A 24,697-nucleotide genomic window follows, 5' to 3' on the forward strand; every position below is an offset into this window, starting at 1 on the left:
GACTTATCACCAATGTTCTTCCACAACACTCAAGTTTAATTTCACCAGCCATCCTGGTTAAAACCACTACTTTTTGTTTAAGAAGTTTAGCTTTATTTCTCATTTAAAATATTAAAGACCACCAATAAACATGTAAAGTGTCAATTTCTCATTTAAGCAAATCAAACTACGAATGAATTTTTACATTTAGAGGAATTAACAGTAAGCACAAGTTGCAGTACTGACTTGCTAGAAGCAGCTCTCATTTTACTAATTCATTTAATCAGTGTGGTGCCACCACACAGCAAGGTGTAACTCATTAATAATGCTCAGCCTAACAGGCAAGTATGGCAAATTCATGTGGACCTACGCAGCCAGCTCTTAACTTTAAAAGTCACATGGATTTAAGACGTGGGAAAGGAAATCAATAACATTCACACAGACCTCAGAATTTTGTGAGTTATACCAATCACATGTCAAGAAACATATTTAACTGTCCAAATGTTTAAGGTGAAAGAACTTTAAGCCCTCTTTAGCTTCCCTGAAGTCACAAAACATCTAGTCAATAAGCTCTAAAAAAGGAAACTTGAAAAAAGGATACTTGAAAAGCATAAAAGAAACACCACCAACTCCTGGATTCACCTTGTACACTGACATTACAATGCTTACTGAGCAGTAAGTTTTGCTGTTTACTCCCAAATAATAGTAAAGAAGGCCCTTCAGAGCCATTTGCCATCACATCACTCCCTTACTGAAGGCCTTGAAGCAGCACTTTGTCACAGGAAACCATATCCTACTGTTGTTTTTTTTAGCAGCAGTGTCCTGCTGTGCACAGCCCAGGCTCCCCAGCCTGCCCACTCAGAGTACCCTGCACAGGAGATTCCTTAGGGCCAAAACCTGCCCTTTCCAGGAGGGAAATCATAACAACATGGAGTGGGTTGAAGCCCCCACTGCATGGCACTGAATGACACAGAGGTGGAAGATAGAGCTTTTCTGCATCGCCTACCACCAAGACATTCCCAATCACCAAGACAGACACCTGCTTAGACCATTCCACCATACCATGGTAGAAGATGAGTGGGTAGAGGAAAATACCATTTATTTGTAACAGAAATGATAAGTTACTTTGCATTTTAAGACTGCCACTTCTCTATTTGTAGTAACTGTTAATTAGAGCTAAACAATTTTAAGTAGTCCATATTACTACAGTACAGTTCAGTGATCTCCGATGTCCAGCTCATTAAATGAGCGCAATTTCTTCCCAAAGTGACACCTATGGTTACCAATAAATCATCCTGAATAAAAACAACAGTACAACTCTAAAATGCCTGTCCAAACAGCAGTTTGGACCAAAGACCACATTTAAAATTGGAACATAGCACATGACACACAGGAAGAGAGAGACAAAGAAATGGATATAGAGTTGCAAATGTTATTACTAAAGAAGTTCAGCTGGATACTGCTCCATTTTCATTTTAATAGACCAATAAAACATAAGGAAGTGCTACTATGGTGAGCTACTCACAGCTACAGTGCCAGCTTTAAGTGCTGGTGCTGCTGCTCAGAACAGCAGCAGAATTAGACTTCATGAGGAGTATTTGTATCCACAGACTAAGGTAGCAACCATCATAATGAATGGTACTTAACAAGGTCTCTTTGACGTACCTTAAAGACTAACTTAGCAGGGTTGCTTTACATTAGAAAGCTAGGCTGTGATATGTATTTAGGAAGGTCAGTTAAGAACAGCATCAAAACCCAGGATCCATGGACTTAAAAAGGCTACCTTCTTAGAAAGCCAGGCAATGGCAAGTATCTGTTTAGCAAATGGGAATCTTACCCACTGCATGTTAGAGGATATTCCTGTTGAAGTTATAAAGAAGGAAACATCTGCAAAAACTTTGGAATTTGGACTAGTCCTCAAAACTAGGATCCCAAAATTGGACTTCTACTTCAAAAGTTTTCAGGACTGACTAACAATCAGCAACCACAAAATTACTTGAAAAACAGCATGACACGCTAGCTCACATTCAACTTTCAAGATCTGAAATGAAAACAAAGATGATATGAAAACCAACAATGCAAAAATTAAACAAATAAGACATTTCAGCATTAGCTGCTTCTGCTACCTAATTTATGCATCTATTGAATAAATAAGTCTGTCTTACTGGATGATATGGAGCACAAACAAAACCATTATCAGTGACATGTACCACAATTAAATTTGCCATCACATGAATAGTAGGAAAGAATAAAGAAAAATACCAAATCAACACAACACTGAGCATGTAACATCAAATAAATTAATTACTGAGCTTGTATTATAATTGTAAAATTAATCAAAGCTCAAATGCACTGTACTGTTTACAACTATTTTGATTAATACAAGTCATTATGGTTAAAGAAATGAGAACCATGGCTGAGCTGTAGAAACCTTTCTTGGAGTTTCTATCCTTATTCTCTTATTCCATTTATAACTAAGCTGAACTGAATAAATTGAAGCATGTTTCACATGTCCCAGACAATTCCACTCCACAAAACCACCGCATTTAGATAAATGGACAATCTTGACCAACAAAGTACTTTCTCTGCAGAATAGTACACAAGGAGAAACTGCACAGGCTTCCTCATATTACTCTGCCAAAGCCCTTCAATCATCACCTGAGATGAAACATGCTGTTTCCAGGTTTAGTCTGCCCTTGGCCTTTGCTGAAACTTGGTAAGTGCACTTTACCAACCGCAGCAGTGCACCACGCAGCTATGAGATCTGTACTGAAGCTTAATTTATTGCACAATTATCACTAAGCAACCATAAAATAGGAAAAATCATTTGTCCCTTCCACCTGGGACTGAGTTTTAACCAAAGCAATCTAATTGAAAGGCATTACACCCTCTTTTATCAACCTTTTGATTCAGCCATACCAATAAAAATTGGTCCTTCTAAAAGGAGTCTAAACAAAATAAAAAACCTTATTGCAACTTGTTGTTTATAATGGCAGGATAATAGTTCTGAAATCAAACATTCTGCCTCTAGACTTTTTTTTTTTTTTCTTTAAGAAGATTACTTCTTAGAACTCCTGGTCTAAAACTATTATTTGCTTCTTTGTATAGACTATTACTAATAAATGTTAGCATTGTAAAGAACATTTTTTCACTCATCAGATAAAAAGCAACACACAGCTCAATCAGCAGGAAATAAAAGTGCAAATACACTAGAAGTTATTTAAAAAAGATGGCAATGCACTAACATAGACAATTTTTAAACCTGAAAATAGCATAGAGAAAATACTTAGATAAAACGCTGCGAAAGTTAGCCAGTGAGCCCAAGGATATGTCTAAAACCACAAAGCCCTAAGGAAGTGTGGTGGCTTCCCCTTGGACAACTGCCAGACCCCCAGCCAGCTGCTCTCTTGCTTCCTCTCACAGAGGCCACCCTGCACCCCTCCAGTACCTGGGCACCCAATACATGAAGGCATTTACACGCTAATCACACTAATCTGTCAACACACTGGGCTGCCAGATGTGAAAAACCTTCATGTAAACATTGACTTTGAATCAGCACACAATCATCTCGCTACTTTACCCTTAACTGAGAAGTGCAATGGTAACTGTCACCTGCCATCAAATCTCCACCCTCCTTCACATTGGGCATAAAGTTATGCAAGAAAAAGCCTCTTCCTCAAATTTTCGTGGTAGTTTTAATAAATACTGAACTTGACTGTAGATCAGAAATCTTCAAAGCACAAACAAGGTATTAAATAGTGTTAAGAAAGATATAGGTTCAGCCTTTTTTTTCTGCTACACCAAAGAAGGGGAGAAAAATAATTACACCTAGATGCGAGGTTCAGCAAAAACTCTTATGTTCATTCTTTCTATAGAACCTTCAGCAATTCAGGAAGTATTTCTTTCATCCCATAGAATCTGGCAGAATGACATGAAGAAAGGAAGAGATGGTAAGCCAGGCAAAAAGAGGTACATAAAAATAGCAAAAATTCAGTTGGTGTGCTGTCTACTTCCTGTAATCTGTTGAAACTGTTCAAAAGACGCTCTTTCAAGATGAGAAATTTTAAGAATACACCCTGTGAAGCACCACTCTCAAGGCATGTAGAAATTGCTACCCACTCTGCATCCTACAGCCTTATTTCTCAAATGAATATGGACAGAAAATGTGTTCTTTTACCTACTCATGAGGGTCATCATAATTTCTTGCTATCTTGTGCTCTGAGTATCCTAATTATTTACAATATTTCAAAACTCTAAGCAGAGCTGACTCACATTTTGGGTTTATAACATTACCGAAAATACTTAAGTATATTGGTCCTAAAATCACTAACTAAAAAAAAAAAAAAAAAAAAAAAAAAAAAAAAAATCAACCTTACCTTTGAGATCATTCCGTATTCACTCCACACTAAATTCTCTACTAACCTCCCTTTTTCCACTAGCAAAGCCAGAGATTTTCCTTATGGCACTGCACCTCCATAGAGGATTTGGTTTAAATGCATAAGGCCACCTATTTTTTTAAATGACAATGTGCAAAACAACCAGGTTAATCTGATGGCATCTTTGTAAGTCTAGACTGTATTTTATGCAATTTACCTCAATTTTCAATTACTTTCATACAGGACTTCAAAATGGGTTAAATATTCCGCTCGTCATGTTCCAGTCTCAGCACCACCCTTGACTAGAGCAGCTTGAAAATATTTAGTCATTCCACTGTTTACTATGCTTACATCTTCAAATTTGCATGTTGAATATATTTAATTTTATTTCTACCCAAACACTGATGGATCCCATTTTCATAACCTTATTCTTGTTACTCGTTTTATCTTTACCCTTATTCTGTACAGTTGTACTCAAAGTAAATCCTTACCCTAAACAAGGAAATATATTCATTTATTTTTAGGACCATAACAAACTTTGTTTTGAAAATAAAAAATACTGATAGAAAATACCTATTTTTCTTCATCCCGTTGATCTAGTGACTATGTAGTGACACCCAGGACAAAGGAAATAGAATGTAAGTTACCAAAACAACTTAGGTAGATGTTTGAAAGCACATCTTTCACATGCAGCATGGTGCTACCACCTCTGAACTTCACATTTGTCCTGCCTCCATAGCATACACCCTTCAAAACTTCTCTTCCTATCACTGCTATTCCACTAAGCATCTGTTGTAATCATAAATGGTCTCAGATCCCACATACACTAGTTGATTAAGTTTCTCTATTTTTTTGCCATACATCTGGCAGTACATCTAGACATTTAAGACAGAAGAAGTACTTCCCTAAGTTTCACAAAACTCCTTCCCTTGCCCCTACTCCATCCTCTACTCCATTACATCATTACTATTCCTGGAACACCACTACAGAGGGAATAGGACAGTCAGCAGAGAGGGGCTGTCTTCTGCTAATGAAATCATTCCAGAGAGACCAAATCTCACAGCCACTTCTAGCTAGAAAATTATGATAACTAATGTTTGCCCTGTAGATTGTTTACGACACTCAAAAATTTTAAGTGCACCAGATAACAATCTGTATAAACCAATGAATTATTTTTTAGAAGAAAATTAATTTAAAACAATCAAAAAAAAAACAAAACCAAAATAAGACAAACAGTTTTCCCAGAGGTAAAAGGCAGAGAAATCTACAGGTAATTATGCTAGTCGCAATGCTTAATAAGCTTCAATAAGTCATTTGGATACTGTGGAGACGGAGACTGTAGAAGAACATGATTAGAATAAAATAATATTAATTAAGCCTCCTAATATTCTGAAAGATAGGCAAGTGATATGCCTTTACAGCAACTGCACAAATTGACTTGTTCAATGTCATACTTCCTATGGGGAATGATAATTTCCAATGAACTAACCTACAGCTTTTTGGTGGGCTTCATTTGGGGGATACACAGAAATCCACCTTCTCCTGGAGAGGAAAACATCTTTTGTTTCTTATTAGTCATATTGCTGAAATATCTTTAGTGCCCTCTGGCGTGCATTTCAGCAGCAAATGTATGTGTAAAATGAAAGATAATTGGCATTGATCTGAACACAACTGTTTCAGCTCATGTTTCTGACTACTTCTAAACAAGCCTTCAACTTCCCAGGACAAAGAGGAGATACAATTCACAGCTCCATGGTATTTATTGACCCAAAACATTAGTTTAAAAGAAAGGTCTCAACAACTATGTTGCTATAAACGTTAATAGAAAATATAGAATTTTACTCTCCATTGCTTCAATCAACATTGTGAATTCAGTTCTCACCTCCAGGACTCTTCCTTGTTTGACTGCAATAACACTACCAGAGTTTCTCCTGTTTGACTTAAATAATGTTACTGTATTCGTAACTCAAAAGAAAAATGAACCCACCCCCCCACCCCCCACCCCCCCCCGGTAAACCATTTCCACATTCTCATCCATGTCACCTCTTTCTGCTTTAATAGGAGTAAGCAGTACAATCAGTGTAATCTCCACTGTTTCTCCCACTGCTGACAATGTAAGTCATTCCTCGCCCATTCAAGGTCTCCACAAGGAATCAGGATACAGTTTCAAGTTACACTATACATGATAAAATGCCAGGTCCCATGTACTTTCACTGTATCTAGCAAGTATATGGCCTTAGGGAAATCAGAAGAGTAACCTGAAACAGGAGAAAGCTATTAAATTTTATGTCTGGGTGATATTTCCATCCTATCAGTGACTGTCACAGCTGGCAACTGCATGATTGTGGGATTTAATGCAAATAAGGATGCACTGGGGAGAAGAAGTGGGAGCTTCAGTCACCAGCCAACATGACACTGAATCAACTGTAACAGCAAACCTCCCTCTGAAATTCACTGTGACCTGATCAAGTCTTCCATTGACATAGCAGAGTCAGTCCAGCACAGAGCTACAAGAATGATCAGAAGTTGGAGTACATGATGCATCGGGAAAGACTGAGAGAACTGGGTTTGTTCAGCCTTCAGAAAGCTTTGGCAGGATCTTACTGCCTGTAAAATGATCTAATGAGAAGGTGTAGGTAAGACACTTCTGGGGCATGAACACTGGACAGACAAGATGCAAAAAATCCAAGCTGAAATATGAAAAATTCCAACTTACTATAAGGAATTTCCTTCTCTAAACCATGAGCGTGATGAAGCAAAACATGTCTGCAGAGGCTGTAAAATCTACATGTTTGGAAGTTTTCAAACCTCATCATGCTCTTGTTGAAGCTGCTTTGAGCAGGTGACTGGACTAGAAGATCTCCAGAAGTCCTTTCTAAGACACATTAGTCTGTGAGTTTCTTTAGTGCATCAGCTGCTTCCAAGTAATTACACCAAAATTATTCCCATAGCATTTTCCTTTAAAACAAAAAACAAAACAAAAAAAAACCACCAAAACAAAACAAAAAACTACAAACCAAAAAGGACTATAATTTGTGTATCAAAACTCAAAAAGCTGCAATTCACACCTTTTTATTTTTTAAGAACATAACCACACTGAGGGAAAACACTCCATTTTTCATCACCTGCAAGACACAACTGAAGAAACAGCTTTGAGACACTGTTAGTCAGCTGAGGTACTTCAGATGGCACATATAAACCCCTGCATTTCATAGCTGATCAACACTATCTTGCCTCCTGAAGTGATCAGGACTGCTGGATTTGCCCCTTACTGAATTCTGAACACAGGAAAGCATGGGCAAACCTGTCCATTTGGGTGGATATTGCTAGCTACCACTAGCCAGATGTAAAATCTATGGTTCCTGAACTAAAAGGATCAGCTTGGAAGGCCATAGAGAACTGTAGCTACCAGACAGAACCCAAAAACATCATACCATCTCTATACACAGCATGTTGTCTCTCAGCACTTGCGTCTTACAGCTCAGAGAGAAGTACACCAGATAGCCAGGCATGCCAGTCACAAAAAGCCAAATCTCAGCTATCTGAGAAGCAGCATGAGTTATGAGCCAAGAACAACTAAATTCAGGAATCATATTTTCCCAATGCCCTCCTCCCATACAGCATTAATTTAGCTGAAAATAAAACAACAGTGTTTTCCAGCAATGCTGAGTAAGATTATTAAGGCAACTATCAAAATTCCTGTAGGCACAGGAAAAAAAAGTAACATTCTGGAAACCAAAAGTAATCTCAATTTTCTTTTTTTATTTACTGATACTAATATTTCTACACATTTTAACCTTTCTCCTCCATTTTCCAGGCTGTTTAATGGGGAATTGACACAAAAGAACAAGCCTACTTCTAACAGAATCAAAGAAGTCAGATTCTTCTGTGTATTGGGACCATTCACACAGACAAAGATGCATTCCCTTCAGTGCTACTTTTGCAAGCTTTCAAGAGCCTACACTGACTTCCGTATATAAACTGTCTTCTATTACCACTGCAGGTAACAACTGAACTTAGAACTAACTGTTGCATTTAAAGCCATGGCACCCAACTCTATCCAAAACTACCTCCAGTGGAAAAAAAAAACCAACCCAAAATATTAAAAGAAAATCCACATAAAGACATTTCATTGGCAGCTAAAGGATGATAAACAGCAGTATTATCTCAGGTTATTTACACCACCAGATTCTGACGCACATGGTGCTCATCACGTGGCTAAAGCAGTAATTACCACTCAAACCTCCAGTCCACTTTGCCCGTAGCAAACGCACATCCCTACCGTTTCTGCAACAGAAGATTAAGGAATGCTAAAAATCTTGAACAGCTTACTGCCAGAGGTCAGATTTGACCCTGGAAGGTGCTCCACAGCCTATTTAGACCATGAGACCAGAAATGTCGCAGAAGTAATAAACAGACGGGCAGGGGGCAACCACTTTAGCCACACTGTTTAAATTCTTAATTCAAACCTTTAATTCTGGACAACTCTAGCTGTCCAGTTTTAACTCATCACAGCACAAATCAACACCAGCCTGAGTGACAAAAGCCACACAAAACAAGCAGGCAGTAACAGCAGGAGCCATGCGGGGCCTAAACTCCGACGGCTCACCCATCGCAGCACTCACGCTGCCCCGGCCTGCCCAGCTGACTGGGCCTTCCGCTTACAGCTCCGCGGAGCTCGGAGGGTTGGCTTGGGCATGCCAGCCGTACGTAGGTCAGAAACCGGCTCTTCGCTCAAGCGCAGGGACACGGTGAAGTAAACTTTTATGAGTTGTTGGTAGGTATTCACGTGTGACCCGCGGCGCGGCAGCTTCTACCGCAGGGAGCATTTCCCGCCCCCCGGGAGCGGCGGTGGGGCAGATGCTACTTACAGCCCTGGTCTCGTACAGCACCAGCTTCTGCACTGAGCTGATCATGAGGGCCGCCGCCGCCGGCATGGCGGCCGCGCAGGGCTCCAGCCTCGCCCCGGCACCAAGGCACGGCGGGAGCAGGAGAGGAAAGGGGTGCCCGCCAGCAACCGGGGGCGCAGCCGAGCTCCTGCTGAAGGGGCGTGTGGAGGGACGGGACACACGGGAGCTAAGGACTAACACTAACCACCCACAAACCGGACGGGTGGAAGCCGGAAGTGGCGGGACGCCACCGCGCAGGCGCGCCCACCGGCGGGCGGCAGAGGGCGGCTGCGCCGCCGCTCCCGCGGGGTGGTAGAGCCGGCGCGGCGCGGCGTGGCGGGGCGCGGCAGTCACCAGTGCAGGCGGGGCGGTGCTGGTGCTGGCGCCGGCGCCGTCAGCAGCTGCTGTGGCCGCTCAGGATCAGCACCAGGAATAGCTCCGCAGCCCCGCTCCGGCGAAGGCGGGGCTCTCCGCTTTCAACACCCTCACGGGGGGCGGGGCGAAGGGAAGGGAAGGGAAGGGGGGCGGTGCTCTTCGGTTGCCCGGGTAACGGGGGTACGCAGCCGGTGGCGGCGAGCGCGCGCGGCGGCCGTTGCGCCCACACTCTGCCCCCTCCCCACATTCCTCTTACGTAAGTGACACCCCCTCCCACCCACCCCCTTCCCGCCCATTCCCACCCTGTCGCTGAGGGGCGCCGGCCAGCGGGGTCGGATCGTTGCTGTCGGTCAGGGCAGTGCTGGAGGGGCGGAGGAGGGATCAAAGCCCCACCAGGCTTTTAGTTGGGGGGGGGGGGGGGGGGTGGGTGTGTGGTGTTAGTTTATGTCTTTGGTTTGGTTGGGGTGGTGTTTGTCGTTAGGAAATTGCCCCTTAGTTGTAAAGGTTTGGGAAGGAGGGAAACTGCTGGAAACGCTGAAGTTCAGCCACTGAGTTTGTGTGAGAGAAATGGAAGCTTGGTTTGTATGTGGTGGGTTTCTTAACACTAACATACTTCCCCTGTTATTCAGAAGGTCTTATTCTGAAAGTATCTGAGTGTTTTATTTTAAAGTTTCAAAACAAATATTTTCAAATTTTCAACCTGAAGTAGAGTATTTTAATTTTAAAATGACTGGGGTGGGCGTGGGGTTGAGACTTAAGTGTTTCTCTAAAGAAAGCAAGGGTTTAGTTTGCCTTCTTCAAAAAGGCCTTATCAGGCACCTCATGTTTTTGGACTCCACTTGTTGGAAAGGCCCACCCAAATTTTGCTCCAGCTTACCTTGACTAGAAACTGCTTTCTGTTTTACTCTGTTGCGTAGCGCTGGATGTACAGTCCCAGTCCTGAAAGAGCTGGGATTTATGTGAGAATGACAGAACAGATCATGAACCACAAATTAATTCTACAAAGCCTTACTCACATACATAGCTGTGGGCTCAGCGAGTAGTTTCATTGACAGTGATGGTGCTCTTCTTGTAACAGCTTTTATCACAAAACAAGTCACCTTTTACCACATTATTATTCAGTTCCTTTTTAAAGTATGTGTCATTTTACACATATGTATTTTATAGCAATCTTTCTTTTTTTTTTTTTTTTTTCCAGTCCTGGCTAATATATATGGCTTCATCAGAGGAAAAACAAGCTCAGCCCTTTGCGGACATCTTCAATGAAGATGAAGCTGAAAAATACTTTCTGTTGTCCAAGCCCACTTGTTTAATTATCCTTGGAAAGCCAGTAAGATGTCAGATAGAAATTTGTTCTTCAGATATTCTGCTAACAATTATACTTTTCCCTTCAAAACATTAGTTTAGTAATGTGGCCAAAGTGATCAAAGACCTACTTTTTTACTCTTTTGCACATTGCAAATCCTGCAGAGTTTGGTAAAGATTCTGATCTCATTTAATGAGGCCAAATTTTGGCCCGAGTGACCAATCAGTTACAATTGAAATTGTTATAACTGTACTTAAACGTCACATGTTGCTCAAAAAGTTTCTTCTCTTTTCATATTGGCAACTGGATTGGTTTTATCTTATTTCAGTGTTGTAACTTCTAAAAATCTTGACAGATTAAAGACATAAATAGGCATAAAAGAACCATCAGGTTAATATACAGACTTTCAGACATGCAATGAGATATTAAATATTTTAACTTTATTATTAAAAACACTGACATAATTTTATGTCATATATTTGGGAATAACTGAAGTACACCGAGCTGTTCCAATAAGGAGATTTGTACTATATTTTAACTATAATTCAAGCTGTCTCTTTTTCTCAAATAATTTGTGGCCTCCTTTACTTAGATACATTTGATGTTTTCTAATCCTAGACTTTTTTTTTTTCTAAATGTAGAAGACTCTATATGTGGTTTTACATTAGTACCTGAGTTTGCTGAAGGGGGTTCTTTTGTGGTGCAAGGTTGCCTAATGTCTATACTCAATCTTGTATGCACTTAAACATAAACCACTGGTGCCCTGAAAGCTGCTTTCCTCTTGAATGTTGCAGCTGCCTGTGAAAGATGCCTTCAGAGCACCCCACTACCAGTGTGAAAGCAAGGTCCTCTAACAGTCTGTCCTCTGCATTTGTGTGTGATTCTGTTAGCTACCACAACAGAGCCTGAAATCACAGTATGGAAATTTGCTTTGCTATGCCTAGCAGGTAGAAAGGTAGACAGTGTGCACCTAGAACTGGCAATCAACCAAGCTTTGATGACAGTTGACCCACCAAGTCAAGCCTCAGTCCCTCTCTGCTCCACACCATGCACTAATGTAGAGCCATGCTGTGGTGCAGTATGCCAGCACATAGTCACATGATGGTGGCAGGTTATATCATGGGAAATGGCCATAGTGCTAAGATGAGGCTATGTTTCCTTTCTTTAAAGACTTTCAGGGGGCTGGAAGGCTTCCAACCCTACTGTTTGCACAGTTGTGTATCCTTTTTTGCTCCTTGGCTCTAGTTGCTAGGTAATGCTTGACTGCAAATCTTTACATCTGACCAAACTGAGAAAGGAGGCAAGGTGGTGTTATACAAGTGGATGAGATGCAAACATCAAAGTGATACTATCTAAGGTGATAGCCAAAAGTGTGCCTTAGGTTCATGATGAAACAGTGCATTTAGCTCAGTAGAAAACTACAGCAGACTGGCTTGCCTCATTTTAAACACTGAATTTCTAACTTTACACAAAGAAGATAACTTTACATTTTTATAGACCAAACCAGCATAAAATACTCATTAAAAGACAATGCAAAAACCATAGAATAAATATATATTCTCATCAGTGCCCTCAGTAGGTGCTTGATATTAATACAAATTTTAACAAAGGTTTGAAATTGCACAGGCCTGGCCAGAAGATAAAGGAATTAAATTCTGCTTTTATGATAATATCTATATGGCAGCTGTTGTGTAGATCATCTATCTTATTTAAGATACATCTTTTAAATTAAATCACATTGCTGTTAAAGCAAAACCATATGTATATATTCCCATCACACCTGTAAGATAAAAGGTATGAGTAGGCTGGAGTGTTTACTGATACACTCTTAACTGAGAATGTGTTTTATTTGTGGGTTTTTTACTATTTTTTAATAATAGAATTTATCTAGGACAAACAGACTGTCAAATAAAGGTGGTTTTGTATGTCCTTCAGAAAAGGGCATAATCCTAAGGGTGGAAGATGGTGAGTTTTGCAAAATCCCATTTATGTAGCTGTACCTTGCCGGTAGACCTTAGAGGCCTCATTACTCTTGGTTCTCTTGGTTCCTCAGGATTCATGTAAGCAATAAAATAAACATTTTACCATTATCTAAACCAGGTTTGTGGACTAACAAGAGCAGTTTTTTTGTATTCAGTGGTTTAGTCAAAGAATATTATCCCTCTGTATCTTACTCAAAAATGGCCGAACAGATTTGCGTCATAATTTGCTTTGAGACTGAAGGTAATAAAATTCAGTCCTAACGAACTTCTCATAGGAATTTATGAGCAAATCATAGCTGAATTTTAGATAGAGATACTCAGAAACAAAGTCAATGTAATTACTTTGAAGATAACTGCAAAAGGCAGTAACAGTATATTAGCAATGCTGGGCAGTTAAAATAAAGGATGGTATTAAAAAGAATGTTTGTGTTTGTCCGTGTGTCTATGCATAACTCAGAGGTCCTAATCTTCGTGGTAGCTTTTAATTGCTTTTAGCGTATGAAAATATATTACTTATTGTGTAATATTTTTAGGTTGGTTGGTTGGGTTTTTTTTTCCTTGTACCTGTTTTCCTTTTAAATGTGTATTTTTCATTTTAAGGGCTCTGGAAAGAAAACATTGGCTAGAAAATTGGCACAAATATGGAAATGCATTTTCATAGAAGGTAAACAGACACTATATTTTGAATATTGCATTGGCTTCATAATAACTTTTGGTTTAGAATGTCCTCACTCTTGCCTGTAATTCAAAATGGCAAGTTTCTGAATGAGGTAAGGACTACTGGTAGGGACCAAGTAACCATTTTTCCAGAAATACAATTGCTGAAAAATAGCCTTTAGTTGTAGAGAGGCTTAGAAAACAGCTTATTTTTAATTTTTCTGGTTTTAATTTTTTCAGGTGAGGATATACATAACACATGCTTAAATTCTGTTCCCAGTCCTGTAAGATGCTTCATGTGACCCTTCTTGTTCACATGGAGGCAACTCATTCAACTCCAGAGAGCAGAGAGATTTTTCAGTACAGACCATGAAAAATAAGAAGGATCTTTCCTTTCTGTTTGTGCAGTGACTAATACAAAGGGGGACTCCAGGAACTCCAGGAACCAGAAATATAGTTTTTGGATCAGCATGAGTAATAATGGAAGGAATAGGACCTGGCACTTTCAAATTTCTAAAACAAAATTATCTGATGGCTTGTTTCAGAAGGTGTAGTTCATTTCTTCCACCATGCATTTACCAGAATAGAAGATATAAGTTCATTTTCTAAACTATGTAGCTCCATTTTAAAGTCCCTCCCATCAAATATTTTTGAAGATCTGCAGAGTAAAACCTGTTGTTTGTAACATTATCTTATTCCCTGTCATTATATCACTAGAGAGTTATTTTTAATATATCTTGAGGCATCTCTCCAAGAAAGTAGTTTCCTACAAAAAATAATTCTCAGGCAGTTTTCTTTTGCACTAATTTTGACAGCAGTAAATAAATGTTTTTTTTTTTTTTTAAAGCCCTGTATCTGTGACATTATAAATCACAAATCTTGATTTATTCACTTACTTAAGTTTTATGAAAAAAGAAAACTTTTCCATGAGATTTGTCTTAGAAGTTTGAAGGCTAATACAAACTTTTTAAGTGGAAAGACTGAAAGCACATCATAACCTTAACTATAAAGCAGTTTCTTGAGTGCCTCTTTGGGAACACCAAATTATAAATCTGATTTTATGGTGCATATGTGTACAGTTATTCTGTTTATGAAATAACTACGTATCAATTTTCATTACCTTTTTTTTTTCTTTTAAATGTGTCCCCTGGCATTTTTTATTATTCTAATAAAATTCCTCTAGTGGATAGTGTAACACTTTGTATTCCTGTGAGTATGTAGGGTTATTTGTCAAATGGTGTATCTTTATTTTATTTTGAAGATTTTGAATTATAACATGGTAAAATTCTGTTTTAATAAAGTTCTATTTTGACTTATGTAAATATAAAACTTTTACTTCATAGTATTGTCCAACAAAATATTAATGCTTGGTCAAAACATAGATCAGAACGAAATTCAAAGTGATCTTAGCCAATCCACACTGTTTGAATGTATTTAAACCACTACTGACAAATGTCTATCGATTTTTTTAATTTTCCACATTAAAAAACCAAAACCAAAGAAACAAAGAAATTCAATATATATCAATATTAATCTGGGAGAAGTAATTTTTAGCTAGTCATCCTCTACACATCCTGGCAGCGCTCAAGGCCAGGTTGGAGGGGGCTTTGAGCAACCTAGTCTAGTGGAAGGTGTTCCTGCCTATGGCATAAAGCTGGAACTAGATGAGCTTTAAGGTCCCTTCCAACTCAAAATGTTATATGATTCTGTGACGTCCAGAGGTCATTGAGTCCAGCCTTCCACTAAAAGCAGGATCAACTAGTGAAGGTTGCTCAGGACTATATCCAGCTGAATCTGGAATATCTCTAAGGACGGAGACTCCACCACCACTCTGGGCAACACTTTCCAATGTTTGACTACCTTCACAATGAAAAATTGCTTCCTAATTACCCCCCTGGAATTCTTCGTGTTCCTGCTTGTGTGTGGTGCTTCCTGTCCTATCTGCACTTCTGTGAAAGGAGTGGTTCTGTCTTTGTGCCTTGCCAGTAAGTGGTTTTAGACAGCAATAAGAGCTATCCTGTTTTCTCCAGGCTGAACAAGGTCAGTTCTTTTGACTGCTCCTAGTATGCTCAGCACTTCTAATCATCTTGGTGCCCTCCAATGGACTCACTCCAGTGTATCAGTATCTGTTAAAAAATAATCCAAGATGCTAGAGAATTATTCAATAGAATAGTTTGCAGTCTTTTTAATTTCACAAAATACTTTCAATCCATTTCTCCAATTAATTGGTAAATAATTTATACTCATAAATAAATCGGGTCAGGGTACACATACAGTGCTGATTTTCAGTTATTTGTATTGCTTAGTACATTCCCTGTCTCAGTTTTGGCCTATGACAAATACTGTTCTCCTAAGCACCTATTCACAGTATGAAGGATAGTATGAGCAAGTCATCGTTACTACTAGGAGCAGTTTGAAAACAGCCACCAGGTTTTAGGAAGAAAGATTTTAGCTATATAGGTATCAGTCATCTGGCTTCAGGACCTTTCCCTGGCCTAGTTTATTAATAAGATAGATGTGGTCTTAAGGGTATTTAAAAACATTTTTAAGTGTTTGCTTCTTTCAATGGTATAGAAGTGTGAAAGACTTCCAGGATCATTCTGCTATGATGTCGCTGTTCACGGAGACAGAGAAGAGGTCTTTGAATTTAATGGGTGTTAAATTTAGTATTTATTTAAGATATTTATTAAGTATTTATTTAGATAATTAGACTGTATAAGGAGTGTTTTTTTTAAGATCTTTTTTAAATCAGATAGTTCTGTGTGTCTAAACAGTTCTTTTTCTAAAACCTACTTTTAAAATCTGTGAAGTGTTTGAGCTCAAAAACACATCTGAATTACACAGCAGGAATGCCAATTTGCTATAAGTCATTAGTTAAAGTAATCCTGCAAGGCTTCTGTTGTGCACTTATCAGTATTATTTGTAGGGTTAGACAGTAGGGAAGTCATCTACCCAGACATTGCCAGAAAGTACCAAGTTCTGGATGACAAAATATAATAATGGCCCTAAATATAATAGCTGTTCATTCAAAAACAGTCTGGTTGCTTGGATCACACATACATAGAATCATAGAATAGTTAGGGTTGGAAAGGACCTGAAGATCATCTAGTTCCAACCCCCCTGCCATGGGCAGGGACACCTCACACTAAACCATGTCACCCAAGGCTCTAACCAACCTGGCCTTGAACACCGCCAGGGGTGGAACATTCACAACTTCCCTGGCCAACACATTCCAGTGCCTCACCACCCTAACAGGAAAGAATTTCCTCCTTATATCCAGTCTAAACTTCCCCTGTTTAAGTTTTAACCCGTTACCCTTTGTCCTGTCACTTCAGTCCCTAAAGAAGAGTCCCTCCCCAGCATCCCTGTGACCCCCCTTCAGATACTGGAAGGCTGCTATGAGGTCTCCCCACAGCCTTCTCTTCTCCAGGCTGAACAGCCCCAACTTTCTCAGCCTCTTCATACAGGAGGTGCTCCAGTCCCCTGATCATCCTCATGGCCCTCCTCTGGACTTGTTCCAACAGTTCCATGTCCTTTTTATTGGACTAAGTTACTAAGGGAATGAAAGAAAAGATCTGAGATACCATAACTTAGAAAGACACACTCTGTGGTTAAAGACAATATAATCTCTGGATGAAAGATGCACTCACACTCCTATGTGTGAATGTGTATGTATGTATCTGCATGTACATGTCTTTATAGAATATGTGTTTTATTAATTATTTTAAATTTATTCCATCTGTTGTGTTTCCTCAGCTTTGGAAGTAATCCAAACAAATATTCAAGAAAAAACAGAGTATGGGTTTAAGGTAAATGTCTTACCTTCTAGTGAGTTTTGTCACATTCTTGACAAATACATGTTATGTAAGACTATGTTTTGAATTTTACCTTAGTGTCAAGAGTTGCTTTTTAAAGGTCAAAGTATTTCCGAAGAACTGGTTACAGAAATGATACTGAAAAAGATTGAGTCGCCACAAGTTACTCATTTTGGTAAGTATATTTATAACTTAAGCTTCTTAGAATGAGCTAGCTACAATTATGATATACTTTGCATCCATTACTGCTCAAATATAATTTATTTTAGACAGTAGAACTTTTTCTTGTGCTCCTTCAGTTGTGGAATACTTCTAAACTGAGAATGTATTTACGGATGAATTTACCAATATGGGAAATCAGAAAATGTCATACCAGTCCTATGCTGTGTTAATTTTGAGAAAATGAATTTGCCCCAAATTTTAAGTGTTACTATGACTCTCGTTTAACAGTTGTATCAGGTTAGAAAAGTTCTGTGCTTTAAAATACAGGTTTTTTTCTCTTGAATATTTCTGTAAGAACAACAACTACAAAATCCCACTAGCAAAAATATATTGAACGTTTAAAATAATGAAGAAGGAAAACAAGATAGCAAAAAAAATAAAATATTGAAAATATTACACTATTACACTTCCTTTTTTTTTTTTTTTTCCTTACAAAATTGTTTATTCACTTTGCATTTTGTCACTGGGAATAAGTTGGATGACAATAGTGTTTGTAGTGATACTAATTCTTTTTGAGGAAAGATGATGTTAATTGAGGCTCTTAAGTCTAGCGCTGTAGATATTGCTGGAATCTGAACGTGTTTTCCTGAAGAGAAAACAAATATATTGCTAAGTGGAAAGAAAGTAAAAGAAAATTTAATTTCTTTTTCCTGCTGTTGCTTTTATTTGAAATTTCCATTGTAGGAGAGAGACAGATATAGTGACAAGAAAATGTTACAAACGTACCATTCTGCTGCTCTGAAAACTAGCATGCTTCTATGAGCTTTCAGTTGCAATTGCTTTTATTCCTTTCCTAGTCCAAGATGCAACAGTTTTGCAAAAGTTGCAGCCTTACCTGGTGAAACTACGCTTTTAAAACGCTATGCAAAAGAGAAATAGAGATTTTTTTTAAAAAGGAGATTATAAAAAAACAAAATTATGAGGGAGGAAGTAGCAGCAGAACTGCCAGTTTCTTAATCCATGTCAGGTCTTTATTAGAAGCACAAAGAGACGTATGTTATCTTAGTTCCCCTCTTTGAGTCACGCTGGTGATGAATGCCTAAAATGTGTCTAATCACAGAGTACCACAAAGGTCCTAGAGACTGGAAACATGTCTAGGAAATTGATAAAAGTCTGCTTTTTGTAGCCAAGCCATTTTCTATATTACAGATGACCCAAAGTAGCAAGGAATAGAATTCTCACTATTTATCCTGCCAACTAGATCTCAGCCCCAAAACCAATTTTTATTATTTTCTAGTTCTTATGATTTTTTATTTAGCAAAAATGATCTTAATATAATCCTTGAAAAGCTTAAGTAGACTTTCAGCAGGAACTAATCAGTCAATTCACTGTTAATTATTCATTAAAGATTTTAAAAGCAGTTTGCATGAGAGGCTGAGTTTTTTACTTTGAACATCTGGTTTTAACACTGTAAAATAGAAGTTTCCAAACAGTACACGCAGTAAGGTATTTTCAATTATACTCTTCTGACTTAAATAATAAACACATGTTGGAGACTGATTTGTCAAAGTTATTTGGAAGTACTAAAGCAAAATATTTAAAAAATTGTAAGTCACTAAAAACAGTTTGCTTGGGTTTTTTTTTTTGTACTTCTGAAGGTCAGGTATGAAGCTATTTCTTGAGATAATAATGTCTTTTTAAAAAATAAGTTAGGGACTGGAAAATAACAAGCGTACTTATAATTTAGGGTATTGTAGGTAAGAAAATGCAGAATTATAAGCCCCATTTAGCTGACATGCTTGCCAATTATTTTTTTGAATAGAGTACGAAAACAACCAGAAGTTCTTATGTTAACCTAAATAATATTTACAAATTAAAAATCTATGTCACAGGGAAACTGTTCAATTAGCATGACTTATATCAGGACCAAAGTTGCTTATAGATTTTTTAATGATACACAATTAACTGATAATCAATGAACTGGTGATCCGTGAAAAGGTTAAATATTAGCCACAAAACAGACAATCCACAGCACTAGACACTTGCCAAATACTAATCAACACCTGCAAATTTCTGAACACCCTCCTAAAACTAATTCCAAACAGTACACTCAAACATGCAAACCCTCTCTCGAACACGGACAGTTTACAAGCACGCATTCTCTTTTCTAAGAATGCATATTGACCTATCTACACACACTTTCTGTGGGAAAGGTGGGTGCTCTAGCTTTGTGTGTGCCATTATTTCCTGCAGTCTTCTAATGCACACCCCAGTGAGAAAGCTCCAATGAGCTTGCATAGAAACACTTAAGGTGTGGGTCACTGTGTGCTTCCTAGAGGAATGACAATATAAATTTTGCATGTATGGATAATAGCTCCCCAAAGAAAGAATCATCTTCAGTCCTAATACCTCTTGCAAAGACTACTGTTATGGTTTTGTATTAGTCCTGCATTTAAATGTTATTGCATAAAATTCTACGCATTTTGAGCATGAACCATTTCTCTGAGGGAATATTCTCACTATTAGACTTAAAAAATCCACCTGATTGTTCTTTAGTCTCTCATTCTGGCCTCATGAATATTGAGTTCCTTGCTATACGGTAGGAAGAAGGTATTATCACAGCCAGACATTCAGTGTCTGTCTGCCAAAGAGGACTCAGCATTGTGAATCCTGAGTAAATGGATGCTTGCAAAGTTAGGCACTTCAATATGCACACTGTGTTCCTGGTGCCTCCTTTTGAGAGGATTTAAGTTCCAGGAGCACTGTGTATCCCAAAGGGATATTCAGGCTCACTATTGTGAAAAATTACTAAAACCAAAATCACTAAAAAGACAGACTAGGGACAACGTGGGCCCCCTCTGGAAGCTATCAGGAGAACTGGCTACCCTGTATTTGGAGAAGGCTGAGGTTCTGAATGATTTCTTTGCCTCAGCTTTCACTGGCAAAGGCTCTGACCACATCGCCCGAGTCTTGGAAGGCAGACGCAGGGTCTGTGAGAACGAAGACCTTGGGCCCACTGTAGGAGAGGATCTGGTTCGAGACCATCTTAAGAACCTGAACGTGCACAAGTCCATGGGACCTGATGAAATCCATCCGTGGGTCCTGAAGGTGCTAGGGAATGAAGCTGCTAAGCCACTGTCCATCATATTTGAGAAATCATGGCAGTCAGGTGAAGTTCCCGACAATGGAAAAAGGCAAATATAATCCCCATTTTCAAGAAAGGGAAAATGGATGATCCAGGAAACTCCAGACCAGTCAGTCTCACCTCTGTGCCTGGCAAAATCTTGAAGCAGATTCTCCTGGAAGGTATGCTGAGGCACATGAAAAACAACAAGGTGCTTGGTGACAGCCAGCATGGCTTCACTAAGGAGAAATGCTGCCTGACCAATTTGGTGGCCTTCTATGATGAGGCTACAGAACTGATGGACAGGGATAGAGCAGTTGATGTCATCTACCTGGACTTGTGCAAAGCGTTAGACACTGTCCCACAAGACATCCTTGTCTCTAAATTGGAGAGACATCAATTTGGTAGGTGGACCACTCGGTCTATAAAGAACTGGCTGGATGGCCACATGCAAAAAGTTGTGGTCAATGGCTCAATGTCTGGCTGGAGACCAGTAACAAGTGGTGTCCTTCAGGGATCGATGTTGGGACCGATCTTGTTCAACATTTTTGTCGGTGAAATGGACAGTGGGATTGAGTGCACCCTCAGCAAGTTTGCCGATGACACCAAGCTGTGTGGTTCGGTTGATACGCTGGAGGGAAGGAATGCCATCCAGAGGGACCTTGACATGCTTGTGAGCTGGGCTGATGCTAGCCTTATGCAGTTTAACCATGCCAAGTGCAAGGTCCTACACCTGGGTCGGAGCAATCCCAGGCACAGCTACAGGTTGGGCAGAGAAGAGATTCAGAGCAGCCCTGTGGAGAAGGACTTGGGGGTGTTGGTCGATGAGAAAATGAACATGAGCCGGCTTCATTGTGCGCTTGCAGCCCAGAAAGCCACTGTATCCTGGGCTGCATCAAAAGGAGCGTGACCAGCAGGTCGAAGGAGGTGATCCTGCCCCTCTATTCTGCTCTTGTGAGACCTCACTTGGAGTATTGTGTGCAGTTCTGGTGTCTTCAACATAAAAAGGACATGGAACTGTTGGACCAAGTCCAGAGGAGGGCCACGAGGATGATCAGGGGACTGGAGCCCCTCCCGTATGAAGACCGGCTGAGGAGGTTGGGGCTGTTCAGCCTGGAGAAGAGAAGGCTGCGGGGAGACCTCATAGCAGCCTTCCAGTATCTGAAGGGAGCCTATAGGGATGCTGGGGAGGGACTCTTCTTTAGGGACTGAAGTGACAGGACAAAGGGTAACGATTAAAACTTAAACAAAGGAAGTTTAGACTGGATATAAGGAGGAAATTCTTTCCTGTTAGGGTGGTGAGGCACTGGAATGGGTTGGCCAGGGAAGTTGTGAATGTTCCATCCCTCGTGGTGTTCAAGGCCAGGTTGGACAGAGCCTTGGGTGACATGGTTTAGTGGGAGGTGTCCCTGCCCATGGCAGGGGGGTTGGAATTAGATGACCTTAAGGTCCTTTCCAACCCTAACTATTCTATACTTCTATGATTGTCTATAGAAGTGAAGTTCTGTAAAGGCTGTATAAAAAGCCTGGACTCCTAGTTAAAATGTTTTGTACCATAGATTGTCTTCCTTTTGCTATGCTTTTTATAAAGTCTTATAGTAGCAAAAGTGGTCACTAAAAGCTTATTAATAATTCATGCTCCAGTGTCTGAGCTAGACATATGAAGCAGGTGGTCTGAGTATGATCTTTAATGTCTACATCTTTCTTATATTTCTTAACTGCCTTCACAGACTTTGAGAGCCCTTTATCAAGTTGAAAACACCCTTTTGTTTGTATTTCTTCTGAAGTAGACATGGGTGCAGAATTTTCTTAATAGTGTCATGTACATGGTTTAGAGTTGTGCCATGAAATACATGTATTGTTTAAAGGAGGTGAGTGTAACTAGTGCTATATTTGTCATAACCTTCTAATAGATATATTTAATAAAATGTATTTGGCAGGTTATGTTCTTAGTGGATTTCCTTCTCTCTCAGAGGAATACATGACTGTTTCACAGCAAGTACAGAAAATAAAGAATCTAAAATTAAAACCGGATTTCCTGATCAACATTAAGGTAATGTCATCTTCAGTAACTTGCTAGTAATTTTTCTAATTACTATTGAACTCATATGCTGCATATGTCAAAAGATATTGTTTTTCCCTTTGCATCTGCATATAGTATTTTTTTGAGCAATAATAAATTGTTCTCTTTTGTATTGGAATGAAATTACACTAGCTCACTCCATTATAAGTATTACTCATGTAAAATAATAAACATTTCCTAAAACTTCAGTAGCACTTAGTTTTTGCATTTCTAACAAATGGAAGGCACAGGTTTTCAAGAAAACTCTGAATAATATGATTATTATGGAATTTTGGATACATGTGCGTCTGCCATGCATATGTTTCTGGAAGGGCCTTTTCATATATGGATGTTAGAGAGCTAATTGTTTCATTTTTTACTCAATAACTGTGAAACTGCTTCTTAGTCATTATTAATTCATCTCACTTACAAATCTCAATTTCTTCATGACAGTAATGTGACAGACCAGACGTTTTACAAAAGTGACTCTGATCATAGAGAGAGAAATATAAATCTTTGTTAGTATAGGATTAAGAAGACTTTCTCAGTGTAACTTAGAAGAATGGACTTGCCAGCTACGTCCATATTAGTAAATAAAATGAATCAAGAGTGACTCTTCAGGCATCAAGCCAACTGCTTTGGCAGAACACAGCTCATCTATCTTGTTAGCCAGAATGGCGTGTCCGTGTCCGAACTGCCTGCTGGGAAAAAAAACAGGCTTGTGACATTCTGCAGATTGTGCCCAGGTATTTACCAGGGAAGAATACTAGCTGGCCCCTACACCAAATTTTGACAGATTCCATGCAGATGAAGTAGTGGTATATATAATAATGAACAAGGGCTCAGGCCTTTTCTCTTGCAATTTTTTTTTATTTATTATCAGCTAGAGTATTTCCATATTTTACTCTGAATGTGCAGAAAGAGCTGCCAAGCCAACTCTGAATAATCAGCCTCTGGTGTTGTGCTCCATTCTTATTGGGATTTTGATTCTAGTTGTAATACCTATGTGGTTAGTCAGATGCTAAATTCCAATGCATGGACCTAGTCTATAACTTTGCAAGATTTAATTCTGTGAAAGTCATATTTTTGAGACTTAATCTGTTTGACCAAAATGAAAATTTGTGAGTGCCTATTTTAAACCTTTCTTTCTGTGCTCATAGAAAGACCTTAAAACATCAGAGAAACATATCAGTGTACTGCTTTTCTGGCAGTTTTGATTTTTTCAGCTACAGAAAGTCCATCTTTGTTTCAATACCAGATACCGAGAAATCCTAGTTCTTGAGAAGATATGTTGTATAGTTTCATGTGCAGCAGTACAAATAGAAGAGTGATACTAATTACACTAGAAAGAACACAGAATTCTTGACTTCTTGTAGTTACATCATCTTCTCCCCTGGGAAGATGACTGAGACTGAATGCTCATTCAAAATCCTTGTCCCAAAATCAAATGTATAATATTGCTTTTGATTTCAGTGGGTTCAAGCTGTTTTCACAGGTATGTTAGAATTGTAACCATTTTCATTATACCAAAAAGAAAGTGAGAAGGGAGATTCTAGATAACTCTGGAAATGATGAAATACTGTTATTAGCAGACCAATTTAGAGAAATATTTTCTCTCCAAGAAAAAGGACAGAAAATGCACTTTTGAAAGGAGAAAACAGATTGAATTTCTCCTTCCCTGTTTCAAAATTTGCTGGGTCCTATAGCAGTCATGTCAGCTACATGACTGTAGAAATATAGAAATACCCTAAATTATTGGAATACTTCAAGAGATACCTCAGGAAATGAGTGCAGTGGGCCTATTGCCAGCAATGCAATCTCAAAAGCTTTGTATTTTCTGTAGAAATCAATTTGCTGTTTCTGTAACAATTTGATCTTAACGCCTGATCAAGAGGACTCTGTGGATGAAGCACTCTATAGACAGATAGGAGCAGCCTCGTGCTCGCAGGCCGTTCTCATGGGGGACTTCA

The 24,697-nt window shown here is 39.1% G+C and overlaps 2 protein-coding genes across 3 annotated transcripts in view; one reads left to right on the top strand and one right to left on the bottom strand.

The window, feature by feature from the left end:
- FIG4 (FIG4 phosphoinositide 5-phosphatase) overlaps positions 1-9,499 on the bottom strand; it is a 71,515-nt gene extending 62,016 nt beyond the window's left edge. The window contains exon 1 of one of the 2 annotated variants that reach the window (XM_061460135.1): positions 9,227-9,499. In XM_061460135.1, coding sequence (XP_061316119.1) covers positions 9,227-9,292 — 66 coding nt within the window. In that variant the 5' untranslated portion in view covers positions 9,293-9,499. The remainder of the gene's footprint in view (positions 1-9,226) is intronic. The other variant, XM_061460134.1, reaches the window with a different exon arrangement.
- A 398-nt stretch (positions 9,500-9,897) lies between these two features.
- The window catches only part of AK9 (adenylate kinase 9), a 72,490-nt gene continuing 57,690 nt past the window's right edge, over positions 9,898-24,697 (top strand). Inside the window, exons 1-6 of the mRNA XM_061460167.1 lie at positions 9,898-9,968; positions 10,818-10,949; positions 13,508-13,571; positions 17,321-17,373; positions 17,458-17,554; positions 22,606-22,718. Of these exons, the coding sequence (XP_061316151.1) occupies positions 10,833-10,949; positions 13,508-13,571; positions 17,321-17,373; positions 17,458-17,554; positions 22,606-22,718 (444 nt within the window). The 5' untranslated portion in view covers positions 9,898-9,968; positions 10,818-10,832. The remainder of the gene's footprint in view (positions 9,969-10,817; positions 10,950-13,507; positions 13,572-17,320; positions 17,374-17,457; positions 17,555-22,605; positions 22,719-24,697) is intronic.

This window comes from Pezoporus flaviventris, unplaced genomic scaffold, assembly GCF_033815535.1.
Source record: "Pezoporus flaviventris isolate CSIRO_AGI_PZ_B2104156 unplaced genomic scaffold, CSIRO_AGI_Pfla_v1 ptg000031l, whole genome shotgun sequence".
In the NCBI taxonomy this organism is placed as follows: domain Eukaryota; kingdom Metazoa; phylum Chordata; class Aves; order Psittaciformes; family Psittacidae; genus Pezoporus; species Pezoporus flaviventris.